At 39.3% G+C, this 18,097-nt stretch overlaps 3 protein-coding genes across 3 annotated transcripts in view; all 3 read left to right on the top strand.

The window, feature by feature from the left end:
• Nucleotides 1–9: 9 nt before the first annotated feature.
• Nucleotides 10–813, top strand: LOC111656694 (beta-microseminoprotein-like; the record flags this gene model as incomplete). Its single annotated transcript, XM_087174576.1, has 2 exons — nucleotides 10–218; nucleotides 586–813. Coding segments are annotated over 2 exons (321 nt in total), but the record flags the coding sequence as incomplete, so codon positions are not given.
• A 2,747-nt stretch (nucleotides 814–3,560) lies between these two features.
• Nucleotides 3,561–6,428, top strand: LOC111656689 (neuropeptide Y receptor type 4-2-like). Its single transcript, XM_023408499.2, has one exon. The coding sequence runs from the start codon at nucleotides 3,686–3,688 to the stop codon at nucleotides 5,048–5,050; it is 1,365 nt and encodes a 454-aa protein (XP_023264267.1). The 5' UTR covers nucleotides 3,561–3,685; the 3' UTR covers nucleotides 5,051–6,428.
• Nucleotides 6,429–7,438: 1,010 nt separating this feature from the next.
• mcph1 (microcephalin 1) overlaps nucleotides 7,439–18,097 on the top strand; it is a 30,403-nt gene continuing 19,744 nt past the window's right edge. The window contains exons 1-14 of the mRNA XM_023408496.2: nucleotides 7,439–7,492; nucleotides 8,166–8,418; nucleotides 8,912–9,038; nucleotides 9,133–9,224; nucleotides 9,341–9,459; nucleotides 9,585–9,666; nucleotides 10,173–10,284; nucleotides 10,366–10,497; nucleotides 10,605–10,685; nucleotides 11,562–12,692; nucleotides 13,760–13,875; nucleotides 17,279–17,316; nucleotides 17,459–17,621; nucleotides 17,705–17,782. Of these exons, the coding sequence (XP_023264264.1) occupies nucleotides 9,008–9,038; nucleotides 9,133–9,224; nucleotides 9,341–9,459; nucleotides 9,585–9,666; nucleotides 10,173–10,284; nucleotides 10,366–10,497; nucleotides 10,605–10,685; nucleotides 11,562–12,692; nucleotides 13,760–13,875; nucleotides 17,279–17,316; nucleotides 17,459–17,621; nucleotides 17,705–17,782 (2,175 nt within the window). The 5' untranslated portion in view covers nucleotides 7,439–7,492; nucleotides 8,166–8,418; nucleotides 8,912–9,007. The remainder of the gene's footprint in view (nucleotides 7,493–8,165; nucleotides 8,419–8,911; nucleotides 9,039–9,132; nucleotides 9,225–9,340; nucleotides 9,460–9,584; nucleotides 9,667–10,172; nucleotides 10,285–10,365; nucleotides 10,498–10,604; nucleotides 10,686–11,561; nucleotides 12,693–13,759; nucleotides 13,876–17,278; nucleotides 17,317–17,458; nucleotides 17,622–17,704; nucleotides 17,783–18,097) is intronic.

Below are 18,097 nucleotides of genomic sequence, written 5' to 3'. Positions count from 1 at the left end.
ACACACACACACACAAACACTTGCACACATAATTATTCACTGCAGCAGATTTATCAGAGAACGATAAGCGGGTCAACAGCTCCTCTCAAGTGTGGTTTTATTTCCTCACATGTAGGGTGTACGGACAGGGATGGAAAGCAGTACGATTTTGGCTCTGAAGTGGTGATCGACTGCATGTCGTGCTCCTGTACAAATGACGGCCTCAGCTGCTGCGACATGTAAGATTTTCATGCTTTGATTGATTATGATTAAACAAACCTGTGTTCTCTAGGATTCATTCAAGTGCATCATAGAGGGAGACAAGTTCTCTCATGCCGTGTAACAGTAAACAATGGTTTTTATGCACAGCTGTTTTTGTTTGAAGCACGACGTGATGTGTGTCCTGGTTCGAGTTGGACACCAAAATTGATAAACAGATCTTATTTATTGCTGAAGCTAAAAGCTGCAAGTGTAATTTCCAAAGCTAAAGCTACAAATTTCAGCTCCCTTGGTGAAACAGGTTGGATGTAATTATGAAGGAAGCACTAAGATAGTGAAAAAATTAGGAAAAAATAATCTTTGTTTTGTGTCTCTCAGGATCCCTAGTCCAAATACAGTGATGATTCCTATGGAGTGTGAGATGATCGTAAATAGGCAGGCCTGCTCTTTCAAGCTGGTGCTGAAGTCAGACAACACAAAGGAGTGTAGCTTTTTCTAGACACACCACAAAGTGACCTCCAAACTTGCAATAGGTCTTTTTCATGTTTCACATTTTATCAACTAGTTGATGATGTGCACATACAATGAAATACCAATAAACAAAACTGCTTCAAACCTCCATTTCTCCTGCTCTTTGTTTCTGTAACAGCACTCACAGCGGGTGTCATTTTTAAGATGTAATTGAATAAATCCACCACTGTGTGACAGCAGAGCTTGGGTGCTCAGAGGGTCTCTGGCAACCACACGGCTTCAGCAGCTCAATAATAGCCTTGCTTCTAGCCGCTGTCTCTGACAGAAACGTTCTGATTGTTATGATGTTAAGCTCCTTCTCCAACTCTCATCTCTGTGGATTCACACCTGGTCAGAACATCGTTTTTTCTGTCATCCTGGAATCACAGAGACGCTCTACTCTACCAACCCACTACGTAAGTGCTTCATCTTTACTCAGAGTGATATTTGATGAGGAAAATCATTCTTTTATTAGTTAATGAGTTATGAAATGTATGCTGTCTTGTCTCTCCAATGTGAGCTTGTGGCTTGGTGGCCACAGATATGCAGGTTTACCACATGTATCTTCCATAATTAAAAATCTTTTTGACTGGTGCATCCAAACAATAGAAGTCTACAGAAGGCATTTCTTTGGACATGCATCCAAATTTCAGCAGGTAAACTGTGGAAAAAAACATGTAAAATTCATGTAAATCAGGTAAATATGTTTTCCTGATTTACATGAATTTTTCATATACTGTGTGGAGATGTGATTATGTCTTTGGAGGTATCACCCACGATCCCTGACACCTCCAGCAGGGAATAATGAGGTTTGAGTCATAATCTCAGGTTGAGCACACCACTGTGCTGGCTGTTGTTTATTTAGACACATTTATTTACAGTAGGCTATAATTGTGTAATTCATTACAAGCAAAAAAAAATAATCTTGAAATCCACTTGATCCACCCTCCATTATTGCTCATATCTACGGATTTTTAAATTCTAGTCGAACTCATGAAGTTTCCAAACATTCCAAAAAAATCAATTTCATGATGAATTTTTGTGAAATATAATGAAATGGTGGAATCTGGTCCGACGAAAATGATGTTCAGCCATTCTCCCATTTCCCTGTCAGAGAGCACTACTTAGATATTCTCGCTGAGAAAGAAAATAAGAACATGATAGAGAGCAGTGCCAGGTCACAGTGTTCCTTAGCCTGCAGAAATGTTGCTCTGGAGGGGACTGATCACAAAGAGCCACCTGGCGGATGAGCATCCTACAGGGCCACATCACTGTGACATGACAAGCTCAAATTTGCCTTTTAATGGGACATTTTTTTCATTTTTCACTGCTGGTGTTTAGGTTCGTCGGCTCTGTTACGGCTGTTTGTTATACATCTGGTTACTGGTGACATTACACTTTCTTTTTCTCCCTGAGCAAAGGATGATCAATGCTGTGCAACCCTGCCTGCAGCTCACTCAACACACTGACAGAGTAGGTTAGCAATGATGCAGCGTGAAGAGACTGATAGCTGAGTGTGTGTGCCGTTAATGGAAAATGACAGGCTCATTTTCCTTGCGATGGTGGTTTTCACAGCACATGGCAGAGGTTTTCAGGGGAGAGAGTTAGAATCCATTTTTAGGATTCTGACAATGTCGTGCCCTTTCACTTTGACATTCTACACCATTTCTTGTGTACTTGAAAATGACAGGTCAGATCTTGAGATGTGTAACTAGAAAAGAGAAAATTGATTGTTACTGTCTGACAAAGAACAGAAACTATTCTTTGCAATTGCAGTGTTGCTCAATACAAAATGCTTTTAGTATAGAAAAAACATGACATTGTGTATGTTTGTGTATGTTTTCATTCACTCTGTCAGTGAGGTTTGTGTATATGCTGAGCGATTATAGTATTAACCATGTTAACCCTTTTAGTTTTGCATGTTAGCAACATTTGCTAAGAAGCACTAACCCTGCATTAAAGTGTTGTTGGAATAATCAGAAAAATGAAATTCCGACTGCGGAAACAACTGCATCACAACATCACGGTCAGAAGTAAATGTTTGGTTGATTATGAGAAACTTTTGATTAATGGTGCAAATTCACATCTTGCATATCTTTTTCGTGCTAACATTTAATTTGTAATATGGTTTTAGGTTGTAACCATTAGTTTCCATCCTAGATAAAGTTATTTATGAGGAACAACTCCGATGATAAGCAACACAAATAAACAGCTATCAACATGTTGTTTTAACACACCGAGTAATAAAATGCAGCACATCTTTGTAGCGTCCGTGTTGTTCCATATTCCGACTTAAAGCACATGAACACATCAAAGTTGGAAGACCGACTTCCCTCTCACACTCGGGTAATAGAACCGTCTGAGGAGCATGTGAATGCAGCAAATGTCCAGATGAGGCTGATGGGAAAGTCATTTGGTAATAAACCAAAGTACACAGTACATCAGAAAAACTGAAAAATGACCTGATGATGGCGCTACATGAAAAGACAGAATGACCAAAGTTATTACAATTGATCCCTTAGGGGAACATGAATGTCAACTAAATTTTACAGCAATCCATCCAGTAGTTGTTGAGATATTTCAGCTTAGGCCAACTGTCGGACAAACTGACATTGCAATCCCAGGAGCCATACCACTAGCACGGCTAAAAATAGAGCATAAGGGTATGTTTTAATGACAATGCTTTCTTGAACCTAATGTCACAGTGACTTACAGTAAACTGTATAAAGTCCTCACATGTGCCATCTTTCCTCGGCTTCATTCTTCAACAGCCACAGGATGAACTCTGCTTCAATGTGTGCTTCTCTCAGAATAACAGAATCACTTCTACATGAACAGGTCCTTTGAAGTTAATAATGTTTTTTTTTGTGTTCGTCTCCATCCGTCTGTTTTCTCCCTTTGTTTCAGATGCACGTTTCCAGAGGCCTGGGATGGACGGTTTGATCCTGGAGGCTGGTGACACTGAAGTCAGGGTGAGATGTCCTTGAGTGGCGACGCGAGCACGAGCCAGTCTTCTCCGTCAACGACAGCTTTGTCTCTGTCCTTGAACAGCTCCACCTCGCCACACTCCCTACCATGGGAGGAGGGAAGAACCAGTCGTGGGTCTGTGCAGGAGCGGCCAGGGAATGAGACTGCGCTTCTCCCAAACCTCTTTGTTCTTGGGCATGAAGAGCAGTGCCATATGTCTCCTGTCATCACAGGGTGTCTAGTCGTGTGGTACAGCATTACAATGGTACTGGGGCTGGTGGGGAACATCGGCCTCATCTGCATCATCACCCGTCGCAGAGAAAAAGTCAATGTCACTAGCATTTTCATCTGCAACCTGTCATTCTCTGACATTCTGGTGTGTGTCTTCTGCCTGCCCTTCACTGTTATATACACACTCATGGACCATTGGGTGTTTGGGTCGCTGTTATGTCGCCTGGTGCCGTTCATCCAGTGTGTCTCTGTGACTGTTTCCGTGCTGTCCCTGGTGTTCATTGCTCTGGAAAGACATCAGCTCATCATTAACCCCTCTGGGTGGAAACCCAGCATTCCCCAGGCCTACATGGCAGTTGTTCTCATTTGGATTCTTGCCTGCTTCACCTCTACGCCTTTCTTGGCCTTTCAGCTACTCACAAATGAGCCCTACGCTAATGTAATCCTGCCCCAGTCTCCACTTCATCACCAAGCCTCTCCTCAAACTTATCTCAATGTATCTCCACCTCAACCTGCCTCTTACACACACAAAAACTCATCTGTGCTGCCACATTCATACCGCACCCTCTTATCATATGTCCCCACAATTCCACATATGGAGGCCTGTCTGGAGCACTGGCCATCCCAGCAACACAGGCTCGCTTACACCACATGGCTCCTGCTTTTCCAGTACTGTGGCCCACTACTGCTGGTCCTGCTCTGTTATGTTAGAGTTTTTGTGCGCCTTCGCCGCCGCAAAGAAATGCTTGACCGGGCCAGGACCCCAGAGAACCATCGCATGACCCACAGCCGCCGAATTAACATCATGCTGGTCGCCCTCATAACGGCCTTTGCTCTTTGTTGGCTGCCGCTCACCATCTTCAATGTGGTGTCAGACTGGAACCAGGAGGCTCTGCCCATCTGCCACCACAACCTGCTGTTCTCTCTCTGCCACCTGTTGGCCATGTCCTCTACCTGCATCAACCCCATAATCTACGGCTTCCTCAACTCCAACTTTCGGCAAGAGGTGAGAGAGGTGCTCCTGCACTGCCGCTGCCGCCCACTTGAGGAAGAGTGTGAGCACTTCCCCATGTCCACTGTGCACATGGAAGTGTCGCGCACCTCTGTGCCTCTCAGTTGCAGGAGCAACTCTGTCGGACTTTGATGGTACAACCTAAAGGAGACTGCTGTAGTAGTATGTAGCCACATAGACTGTACAGCTGTAAGACTAACTTCTGCTGTTTGTTCTACCTTAAATGACAGTACACCAGTTTTGATAGTGGTTTAAAGTGCAACATTTTTGTCAGTGGTTTGAAGTGAAGTGTGCAGTACAGTGTTGGTTTATCTTATTCTGCAGTAATTCATAATTATAAAAGGAGCGTTTAAGTGCAAAAAAAAATCATACAGTTTCTAAAGAATGTGTAATTTTAAACTAATCTGTTGCTGTATCCCAATTACATGTTTCGTACTAATTGTAAACAGTATAAACTATATACTATTCATTAAACTATACAGATTTTGTTTTTATAAAAGAAATCAACATATTTAATAATTTTATACTAACAGGAAATGACCATGCTGGGTGTCATTTAAACTACGCAAACACAAAGCAAAATGTTTCTCCTAATATCTTACAACATATAAAGTATGTTGGAACCATACTGCAAGCTGCATATTAGTATGTTATCAACACACAGAGAGGCTACAAGAACTGAGAAAATGAGAGACATAAAAGACATATTCATACAGAGGATACGTGTTCACTGAATAGGCCTTTCTCACAGCGGACATTTGGACCTGTCATTGTAGGAGAAGCACAGGTATTACTACTAACATTAACAATGGCTCTGTTGTATTCAACTGCCCTGGTAAGTCACAACAGTGTGACATTGAGCGTGCAAAACACTGAAGCAGCTGAAATGGAATCGGGCTATCATTCATTTTATTTTTTACACCTGTGATTTTCTTACTGACATGTCAACATGTCTTCAGTGTAACAGGCCTATTGTTTGAAGACTATAAAAAGTATGTGACTGTAGTGAGGCCTTCACAATCACCAGACCTCAACCCAACTGAAAACCTGTGGTAGATTTTGGACGGATGTGTTGAACACCAAATGAGGGAACATCTGTCAGAATAAAGGTGCTCATCCCTCCTGTAGAGTTTCAGAAACTTGTAGAAAGGAACATTGAGGCTGTTCTCGAGGCTTGAGGTGGGCGCACTATTAAGACACCTTCCTATGTGTTGGTTTTTCACTTAATTTGGCATGGAATATGTTGTTCTGAAAAGTAACGTGAATTTTGTTATAAATTAGACATATATGTTGAAAATGAGTGGACTGCTGCTGTTGTATTTCTCACATTTTACAGTATTACTATGTTTACTTTTATATTTATAGCATTTGTGCTGTGAAATCAGTATGTGAGCTTAGTGAAGACAAACACACTATTGTGTTTTGTGATTAATGTGACTTTTAGAGGTGAAATGTAACAATTTATAAGATTGTTCAATCAAAGTTTAATAAATAAATAAATGATATCAAATGTTTATGCAAGTTTTTTATGTATATTAAATTGTGCTGGCTCAGTCTTTAATATGTCTGAAGTTGTAAATTCTCAGATATCTTCCCTGACATCTCATATGTGCAGATTACATACCACAGTCTTTCTGCTTAGTCAAAATGCTTGCTCATGACTGTGCATGTATGTGACAAATTAGAATTAATTAATGCTTTCTAAGATTGGATAGTCTGGAGGTTTGTCTCCCAAAATAATGCAGCTATCAAACCAGTTATGCATACTGAATATTGAATATTGTTTGACCCATCTGAGGTAGTGTGTGTCTGCAAACACAATGAAATGTCTGAGGAAGTAGGTAGTAAAAATATACACTTTTGAAATATTTTTGGCTTTAGGTAATGATAAGTACTACCAATGTTCACCAGGTTATACTTGATGGGTCACATCAGCTTTATAACTTGTAGTTTTGAAAGCTATTTGACCTGGACACACACACTAAATGAAATTGTCACCTTAAACTGGCTGTGTAGTTGTTCAACTTCAGTCCAGGACAGTCATCTTTGCTTGAGCTTGCTTACTGTGAGGGAAGTAATTGAGATACTTCTATTCCAGCTCTGCCATTTTCATTTTAAACATCACCTGAAAACAGAATTTTGGTTTAAATGTCTGACATATTTAAACAAGGTTGCCAAACACGAAAAACTGGCAACACACCATATTTCGTCTTTGTTTGATCAAGCTAAGTCACTCTGAAACTTGACCAGAATCCAAACTCATCAAACTATTAATAATGGGAATAAGATTTCACCACTTTTGACCCCTAAAATTAAGTCGTTATTAACATAATTATGTGTTTGTCTGTCAAGACGGACTGAATGCTTCTAAAGGTTAAAGCCATTCACTGAAAGGAAAGGTGTAAATTGAAGTAGACTTCTTAGAGCGCTGCTCAGGGACACTGCTACGATACCTTTACCCAGTCACTACTGACTTGGAAGTGACGTACGTTTCCTCTCAGCCAATGATTGCCCTCTGTCCCAGAATGCTTTGCATCACAAACTGCACGCGCGAACTCTTCACCCTGTTGTCAGGTATTGTATGAAACTACACAATTTAAACCTCACTGGCGTATAAAATAAGTATGTGGAAACTACAGAAAAATTCTGGTTGATACCTGTGTTCATGCCTGTGTGCTGCCAATAGCCAAAAACACGTGTAATACGTATGTCAACACATTACGGATGTATTATCCCAAGTTAGCCACAGCAGCAAAATGCTAAGAAAGTTAGTTAGCTCGCCAGTTTAGCAACAAAACGTAGCGACACTAACATCAATCTTAGCGTTACTTGTCAGGTATCAGACATTTATAGATGTCAGCTGAAGTCACTGGATCATAAATATGTGCCATAAATATTGTACCTTACACTGAGTAACGTAAAAGATCATCAATATGTTTCATAACCTTCATCGAGTCACAGTTATGTAGCTAACCTAATTGGTGTGGCTATTACATGACTCTTCACGGCTAAGTTATTTGGTTTATAATATAAAACACTATAAATAAGTTGTGTTTTTAGAAAATACAGGTAGGCGTATGGTATGGACCCACATGGAGAAAAACATGTTTCCTCCACGTCAGGTTTTCATAGAAACTATACTCCTACTCAATAATGTGCAAAGATTTAAGGGACTTTAAATGTTAAGATTCTTATCCATTGCTCAATATCATGGAGGCGTCTCATCATTTCCAAATTCATTCTACAGCATGACAACGAACCCAAACATACAGCCGGAGTCATAAAGAACTTTCTCCAGGAACAAGCAGTCCTGCAACAGATTGTCAGGCCCCCACAGAGCCCTGCTTTCAACATCAGAATGGGACTACATTAAGAGACAGGATACACTGACACGGCCTAAATCCACAAAAGAACTGTGGCAAGTTCTCCTAACAACTTGTAATCTACCAAGTACCTTGAAAAACTGTGCAAGACAAGTTGGTGCTGTTTTAAAGGCAAAGGTTGGTCACACCAAATATTGATTGATTGATAAATAAGAACTACTCATGTCATTATTTTTGAAAGCATTCTCACTTTACTGTTATTTTTTAAAACACAGTACTGTGCTGGTTTTGTTATGATTAGTCTATAAGTGATTGGTTGATTGACAGAAATTATATTCATCACTCAGGAGCAAAATACTTCTTAACAAATATATTCTGTAGCTTGTTTTTCCTCATATCATATCTTACGAAATGATATCCATAGGAAAATATTATTATTTTTGCCTGATTGACAGATGGTGTCAGCAGCGTTAAGACAACACTTTGGGCTGTGCCAACTCATGGGTTTTGTCATTACTTTTTATACTTTCTATACCTGTAAGAGTAATTCTTCAGTTAATCAAAAATATAATTAGTTGATTGACTATAATAAAAAAAAGAATCCTGAGTTGCAGACCTGATATTGACACTGATCAACTGTCACAAAACTTTTTGTGCCTGATTGGTTAAGTCGGCAGATGGACCAAGGACCAAGGAAAATTCCTGTGCATTGCGAAAACTGATCTTCTATCTCAAAAGGTGAATCTTGGAGCTAAAGAGGCTAGTAATGACCACCAGCAGCAACTCAGTTCTTAAAGGTACTGTACATCATCTTAGTTTTTCTGCAGTTTATCCAGGCTGAACTTTATGGCTTATGGTTTAAATTTATCATTCTGTTCAATGTGTCTACAGATGTTGTTGCCTATGTTGACGTGTGGTCATCAGACAAAAAAGCAAACTATTCAAAACCATTTGTTCAGCAGCTGCAGGAAATGGGTGCTCAGGTGAGACCACAGAGGGCACATAAACACAGTTGTACTATATTGTATGCCATTTACTGAATTCACAGAGAGCAGATAAATATAATTTGCAAAACTTAAATTTGCCTTTTCTTTTACAGATTTCAAAAACATTCAACAAACAAGTCACACATGTAGTCTTCAGCAATGGTCATTCGGCTACGTGGACAAAGGCCAAGAAAAGTGATGTGAAACTGGTCTCTGTTCTCTGGGTAGTCAGGTAAGAAAGTTGCATACTTTTTTAACTTCTACAGTTATATGAAGTTTTTTTGATTGTATGGTTATGAAGTTTTACAACATGTTGTTGGGAATCATGTGGCTTATTTTTGGTGAAATGATGTCCAGATGTAACGATGATGGTGTGCGTGCGGATGAGGAGTTGTATCCAGCTTTAAATGAAAGCAATCCTGTGTTAAAGAACAAGAAAGTGAGTAGAGTCAGATTTACATGTGATGTTTATGTTGGTGTCACAGTTTAAGCTGTCATTGTAAATCAGTGTTGGACTGCTGTTTGTCAAGCCATACATTGTGCTAATTTTGGCTCAGTGATTGAAGTCTTTTCTTCATCTGATCAGAATGTATAAATGAGGTGTCGTGTGATTGTATTGATGATTTTAAATGCTAATGTGTCTTAAATACAAAAATCAGGACTTAAAGCATTACACTGTATTAAATTTGAGTGTATTAGCATTTTGAATATTAAGTGGCATTCACTGCTGTGATTAATTCAGTGCACTTGTTCTGGGTTTTGTTTCATACTGCGTGTCACAGTGTTATGTTGCATATACTTAAACAGTGTGTTCATTGTTCATCTTTTCTAAACAAAGTGAGAACATGCCCTTTTAATTGATACTGCTATTTTGACCATAAAAGTATTCAAATGTGCATTAATTTACTTCCTATTGAAAAAAATAATTGTCTTTGATTCAACTAGCATCGCTGCATGCAGCCGAAAGATTCTCCAGAGAGGACACCTGAGAATGACAAGCGCATGAGGAAAAAATTAGATAAGATGATGAAAGACCTCGCTCCAAAACAACCTCTGGGTAAGAGATAATTACACCTTTGGAAATGTTTACTTAAGACCAAAGGATGTAGTTTGTCATCTCACAATTATTTTTACACAGTTACAGATGTGTCACCCATCATCATCGATGAAGAGAGTGGAATAGTCTATAGTCCGGCATTGAAAAGATCGGATTATATGGCACAGCGTTTGAAAGACATGAAAGAGAAGCGGGAAAACCTCTCACCCACTGGTATGTGCATCGGCAGGTGTGCAGGCTGATGGGCTGATAGGGCCTTAAAAACGTTTCAACTCTTTTGAAAATGCCAACCAATTCTCTCACATGTCACTGTCTTTCAGCGTCACAAATGGTTGAATCCTGCTCACCCACCGGACTGAAGCCTACTATTGGGAGCACACCAACTGTCCTCAAATTAATGTGTAAGAACATTTGTGTGATCAATGGAAAGTTGTAGTGTAGTTTCTATCTTTCTCATCTCCCAAGGTCTGTGTCTAAATTTCTAGGGAAGGGAAGTGACAGCAACCTCCTGATACCATATTTTACTTGCATAAATGCAATAGGTAATATGATATAAAGATGTCTAATGTGTGATCAAAGTGGCTACAAATTCTGAATATTAAGGATATACATTACAAGCATGTGTCCAGAGTTAGTTGGCAGGTAAAGCAACAAGATGAAGTGATATGTTGAAATATGAGATAGAATTTATAATCAGATTTAGTTCCTTGGGAAGTGCTACATATTTGTCTCTAAGCTCCTGAAATAAGAAATTAATGTTTGTTAAAAAAAAAAACAGAAAGAAAACATTTCTCAAAAAATCCAACAACCAGTATTGATAGAGATTAGTGTGTCTGTGGCATCTTACTGTTTTAAAGCTGCATTAAAATAGTCTGACAGCTAGAGAGAAACTAACAGTAACTGGCAGACACAGAGCAACGATGGCATCCCATTGGAGTCAGCTTCTGAATGTGCAGTATTTACTCGTGTTTTGCCCTCATTTGCTCTGACAGCTCCTAAGAAAAATATCCTGGTCTCTGTAACTTGCTACATGAGCAGTTCTCTTCCTCAGCCCCTTGTTTCCTTCAGCTTTCCACCATTTCACAGTGGGCGTGTAGCATACAATGTGGATGTGTGAGCTTGTGAAGCACAAGCAGCTGCCTGTGGTTTTATATAGTGGGGCTCAGTGAGAGCCATTACAAATTCTGCTAAACACGCTGGGAAACAAAAGCAATGAACTGAAAGCAGCTGAGAGATGCATAAAACCTCTAATAATTATTATTCTTTCCTCTATATAGATGACCAGTCAGATGATGATTCCAGTGCTTCTGTTGCTGAACCTGGTTGTTCACCTGATAAAGAAGAAGGGAGAACACATGTTACTGACCATGTTCATAACGAAAAACACCACAGGAAAGGTTCTGAAAAGCCCTGGCTGTCACCCTGCCATGATGTGCCAAAAAGGATTTCAAGTCCTTTGAAATTTCCTGACCTGATGGACAAAAAGGACGAAGGATGCAATAGACAAAAAAAGTCAAGAAGGACTTCAGTCAGAAAAAAGCCTGCAGAGAATCACAAATCTGTAGGTTTATTAGAATTTCCTCGCCAGGATACTAGTCCTGACGACAGCAAGAACTTTCATAAAGAAAAATCACCTAGCCCATTACCTAACAAGTCTAAAAAGGGAAAGCGAAAAACGAAAGCATCTAAATCTTTTACAGAAACTAAGACCAATATTTGTCCTGATGATGGGAATTCTTCCAGTTGCCTCTCATCACCAGCTGTGTCAGTTGATGCTGCAGTTGGACCGTCAAAAGAAACTGCTGCTCCGTTACAAAAACAGAAAATACACAAACGAGCCAGACCATCACTTTCTGCCTTGGTACGATCTTTCACTCTATCTGGTGAATCTCAGAGTGTTGCCTCAGCTTCGACTGATGGAGATGATAATGTGTTTGAGGACTATTTCTCCCCAGCTAACCACCACCAGCAACCTAAAAGACCTCTTATGTCTAATCTACCTGTGGAGAGGGACGTTCACATTCCTTTTGAGTTGGACTCTGTCCCAGTGAAGAGAAAACGAAGAAGTGAAAGCGTTGGATCTGAAACTAGCAGTAAAAAGAATAGGAAACTGGACGAAGGTCAGAGTGGTAGAAATCGCAATCACCAGTCTGATGCACACAGTCATCCACAACATGATGTGAAAGAACCTCTGCCTGGATTGGAGTCTCCAAGTACCAGTGTACCACTGGTGGCTAAAAAGCGAAGACAGAGCACCTTGCCCTTTACAAGCTCCAGTACAACGACAAGTGGTGCAGGAAAACGGAGAAGAGCATCTACATTAGTGCAACCAACAATGTTAACGGAGGATAACACAGTATCAGAGCTACAGAAAAACTCTGTCAGTGTCCTTTCTCACACCTTGGAAAGTGAGTAATAAGACTGCCAGAGTTAAGAACATAACATTAATAACAATGAACCCAATACTCAGGTTTCCTTCATCATTATTAACTGAACAAAACAAAATATTACGAATTGTGTTTGAGCTTTCACAGTGGTGGAAGATTTGATTGTAATCTCTGGGTCATGTATTTGGTTTAAAAAGGTTTGCAACATAATTACTGTTTCAGGGATTACTTTACTTTCATTAGCAAATGATTCATTCCAGTTATTTGCTGAAGGTGAATTTTTATTTCTCAATGTCACATTTAAAAAGAAGAATAAAGACATAACTTCATTAAAAAATGAGGCCTTTTTATGTGAATATATTTGTGATTTTCTGTATGTGTGTTTGTCTTGCAAAGGCCTGATCAGTAATTTAGTCATAAATTTGACATATGTAAAAATAATTGTGTGTGTGTGTGTGTGTGTGCATATATATATATATGTTTGCAGGTTTGCATTTGTTTTTCAGTATGTGATAGACTCGCAAACCTGAATATGATAAGTAGTTTCTCAACTGCACAGAGTTTCATATAGAAAATCTGCATTTCATGTTTCTCAACTGAAGCTTTCTTTGCCATTTAAAAACATTACTGATATAAACCAATCTCACACTATCAGAAATCATTCATTCATTTTGATTTTATGTTTTAAGTAGCAGTTTTTAAGTGCTGCACTTTTGGTCATGTTGTGGCTGCTTTGATAACATTTAGATCACAGATTTATTTGCGTTCCTGTATTGTCTGATTCTGTTTCCTCATATATGTGAAACTGAGCGTATTTAACATTTCATTGAAAAGGTGCTTACCTTGAACAATATATGAGACCTGAGAATATTTGTTTGTCTTATTAACGTCATTCTATCAAATAATTATGAATTTGTAATAAATTGAAGAGTCTATATTAGTGATGTCAGCTTTCAGCCAGGTGTAAGAGAGCAGAGATGAGCAAACATAAATGCACACACAAACACACAAATAGTGCCTGCTGTGTGATAGCTTAAGTGACACACCCCCGCACCGTTCTCAATTGTTTTTCTTGTTTTCACATGTAGGTAGAGGAAATGAATGTACAGTTGCAGCTGGCTTAACAGAGATCCCCTCTGAAGGTGAAGAAAATCACAATAAGCAAGTCAGCTTGAGTCTTCAGAAAATGGTCAACAAAACAAAGGTAAGAAGACTTGATCGTTTTGAAAATGTCTAACTGAGTTGAACTGTGCAGTTCTCTAATTTCAATTCTGATGACTGAATTTAAAGACTACTTTTGCACTGAGTCAGACAGTCAACCCCAAAAAAATGCACATTGATAATACATTTCCTACAGTGTTGTGGGGAAAAAATTAATGGGATTGCAAAAACAGGATGTTGCGAGTATTAAGTCACCAGTAGGAAGCTTTCTGATTCATTACATACTGCTGTGACATGGAGCTGCGTTTGTAATAAAAAAATCTCCTATCTGCTAATTTATATACTCCTTATATACTCCCACTGTTTACATTTTAGTGACTGCTAAATTGCAAGTAGTTGACTTTGAGGCAATCCACGTTTTGATATGACATTTCTTTCTCAATTCTTACTTCTAACCAGCAGGAACTTTGCAATGTGCATCTTCCCTCATGAAGGAAAAACAGAAAAGTGAACAAAGTGTAAAAAAAAAAAAAAAGAAGCCTTTTCTCTGTTCTTCACGCCTTCCTCATTCACCTGAGCTTGTACTTTATTTATGTTACGAAACTATTGCAGCTGCAGAAAATTACAAAATCCTGACATTTATGGTTTTCTGTAAAATAGGAAGTTTAGGAAGTAAACTAAGCATCTGTGTGTTTGTGTGTGTGTGTGTGTCTGTTTGTCTGTCTGTCTGTCTGTCTGTCTGTCTGTGTGTCTGTGTGTGTGTGTGTGTGTGTGTGTGTGTGTGTGTGTTGTGTGTGTGTGTGTGTGTCTGTCTGTCTGTGTATCTGTCTGTGTGTGTGTGTGTGTGTGTGTGTGTGTGTGTGTGTGTGTGTGAGAGAGTGATTCCATTTAAAGTATTTCCTCCATAAGGTCATACACTTCCATAGCTGTAGGCGTTTGACGCATCTAGCCAAGAGGTTCTGTCTGGTCCTGAGGGTTTCCTGTGTTTTGCCTCTGTGATGGTAGCATACAACTTCCTTGCTTGTGAAATGCACCTGGGCTCTGTTTTCGTTACGCTGGTAACCTCAACAAGCTGCAGCTGAAAAAAGCGAAAATGTGACGTCATGTTGCTCCAGGGAGCTCCGATGACTTTATTGTAGCCAGATTACAGAGATGATGTATTTGTTTTCTTGGTTCTATGTAAATCATGAGAACAGATTCATATCCAAATATAGTTTTCAAATTTATGCTGTATTGGTAAACACAGCCATCTGTGATGAGCTCTTGAAAGTCACACCTGCATGGCTCACCAATCTTTGAGGTGCAGATGACAAACAATGATAGATTTTACATCGTTTAAATTTGGGTGCAAACAAGGCAGATTAGCTGTTCGCAGCTGCTTTTAGTGTGGAGTCTGTTGGAAGTAATACAAATATCAACAGAATTATTCACACTCATTTTGTACATTTTTAGCAGATTAGAAATGCTCAGTAAAAGATGTAGAGGGCGGCCTAGTTGTCTCAGGATACAAACTCTATAACCCAGCCATCTTTTCTTCAAATCCAATACAGACCTTTGTCTGTATCTTTCTCTCCTTATGATTCCTGTGTTGCCTTACTGTCATTATCCAGGAAAGACACAGTTCATTAAAAGGAGGTCGACTTTAGTGGTACCCTGCTGGGCTAGTGGCTAAAAGGGGTCTTTGTTGAAATTCCCCATCACTCTCTCATTATTTCTTGTCATCTCTCCACTGTCAGCTCTTCAATAAAGCACAAAAATGCTTTTGTACGTATTTTCTGTCTGTCCTCTCAACCTCGTTTTGATTTCTATAAATTTATCAACCCAGGACATTACTGTGAGATGAGATGAATTTAGTTTGAAGGTAAATTCCTAGTGAGAGATTCCATTCTCTTTTATAAATCCTAGAGCCAAGAGTCTGAAGCAGTTGCTTTTGACCATGTTCGCAAAACATGTTAACTGATATGAGCTACTGTATGTACCAATGGTATTTTTTGGGTCAGGATTTATGTAAAGTGCTCTTTATGTGTGAGAAGTGGTAATCTGGTGTTTTTACTCTCATCACTGATATTTGTATTTGGCTCTCCCCAGTTAACCTCCACTTTTGCAGAGACCCAGGATCCTCATCTATCTTTGATTTCCTGAAAAAACGTCATTTTCAGTGGGCACAAAATAGTAGCCATCAAGGAGACCTAGTCATACACTGAAGAATTTCCTTCATTTGTGCTCGGAGGCCCTGCTGCGGTTCACACCAGCTCTTTGTCGGCGGCACATTATGCTCATTCTTCAGTGCCTGTTTTCTTGTGCTGCTGCCAAAACATGCCCACTGCATAAGATAAGCCAAAGTCCCCTTTGAGGAATCTTCAGGGAATAGCTTCCCATATATTGATTTGTTAGACTAAGTGTAAAAGGCTTCAAAATGAGCAGCTCTTCTAGACACCTTTTAACTGTCCTGTAGTGCTAGCCGCAGATAACCCTGTAGTGGATCATTAACAAATTGGAATATATATCCTCTGAAGAAAACTTCTGTCAGGATAATCAAGCAGTAGCAATAATGTGTTGACGCAATGAGTTCACAACTTGCTTATCATGGATAATGTGATGTTTGACTGGTGGGGGCAGGGCTGGTGGGCCATTTTGGCACCACCATGTTCAGCAGGCCTTAACCCCTGACTTCCAGCTGGGGGACCAGATATCAGAGTCTGGTGGGAAAGGACCTGGCGGTCCTGTTCGTAGCTGCTGCTCAGGTGTTTGTGTTGATTATGATTCTCTGTTTTGGGGCCAAAGTACGTGGCTGGATGGACCACAGTCGTCAGGTTACAAATTTACAGTTCCGTTTCAGTGGCTCTGAATATGTTTTTCTCGACCCATGGCCTTGGTGTTTGATTTCCTTTTTGGTCTCCATGCAACTATATATCTGGCAGGGTTATTGAAAGTGCATGGCCTGTTTGGCCGTTGGATAATCATCCTTTGACATGTTCAGTGCTGTATCATGCAACAAACCAGCTCACAATACTTACACCCAAAAGAAACATATGCATTAAATTCCCAAGGGCCATTTTTGGAAATTTATAGACACTGTATTATTGTTACTTTAAAGCTCAAATTTTTTGTGTTTTGCTTTTACAAACACAAGCCAATAAACTGAAATTAAGCCAAATTTATGCTTATATAAACACTCTCCACATATATTTAACTGTTTGCCAAATTTCTTGGATATTGTCACCAATACAAAGCTATGAATACAGACAAAACTAAATTTAAAATCCTCAAGAAAATGTTTGTGTAACAGTTTAATTGATTTAATTCACTGTCTTCTTACGCTAAGCATTTACATTTGTTCACACAATATCAGTTGAACTCTCCAAGATCATTTAGGGAAACAGAAATTTGGTAAAGAAAAGTGTTTTAGCCCTGTCATTAGTTTTGTGTGTTTATTCTTGTTTCAGGCTATGAGAACATTGGTCATGACAAGCATGCCCACTGAGTAAGTACCTCAGACATATAAAACTTTGCCTTTAGATAGATGTCACCACAAAACCTTTAATTCATTGGTGAGCAAGTTGGTAAAAAAATATGTTTTGTTAAATTGTTTGTGTCGGTTGCTCTCTACTATTCACCTCCTGTAGGCAGCAGCACACAGTGGTTCAGGTGGTGAAAGCACTGGGTGGTTTTTCAGTCGTTGACCGTGTTTGTGAGAGCACAACTCATGTGGTGTCTGGGGGTCACCGGCGGACTCTCAATATTCTGTTGGGCATAGCTCGTGGCTGCTGGATCCTCTCTTTTGAATGGGTATGTAGTTTATTAATGTTAAGAAGCCATTACGTGTTATTTAAGTGTTACACTATCTTTTGTTTTTGTTTTTCCTTGAGTAGATTCTCTGGTGTTTGGAGCAAAGGCAGTGGATTCCAGAGGAACCATATGAACTTTCAGACCAATTTCCAGCAGCACAGGTGAGTACCAGTACTAGTCTAGTAGTGCTAGTAAAAGTGTCCAGAACACAAATGCTGCCAGCATTAACCTTCACTCTAAACCTCATTATTTTTTCCATTGGTGCAAACAATCAGATATATTGATTTTTGTCAAGTGCAGAGCTTAAGTTAGAGATGTATACAAATACATTTCTTTTACTGACAGCAGAAAAGTTTGTCATATCTTTCAATTTTATCATAAGAAATCTTTTTACATTGCGATTATTTTGGCAGATATTGCGATATGAGATTTCAGTTGGAATGGTCATTTTTGCACTGAAAGAAATTTAAGTGGTG

This window comes from Seriola lalandi, unplaced genomic scaffold (assembly GCF_002814215.2).
Source record: "Seriola lalandi dorsalis isolate HSWRI2012SDOR001 ecotype SW California unplaced genomic scaffold, Sedor1 jcf7180002054364, whole genome shotgun sequence".
Lineage (NCBI taxonomy): Eukaryota > Metazoa > Chordata > Actinopteri > Carangiformes > Carangidae > Seriola > Seriola lalandi.
Note: the sequence above shows the minus strand (reverse complement) of the source record. Positions and strands in the feature narration are given on the sequence as shown.

What these genes read in the sequence shown, in the direction of transcription:
- LOC111656689 (XM_023408499.2), top strand. Translation starts at nt 3,686, where the DNA reads ATGTCCTTGAGTGGCGACGCGAGCACGAGCCAGTCTTCTCCGTCAACG.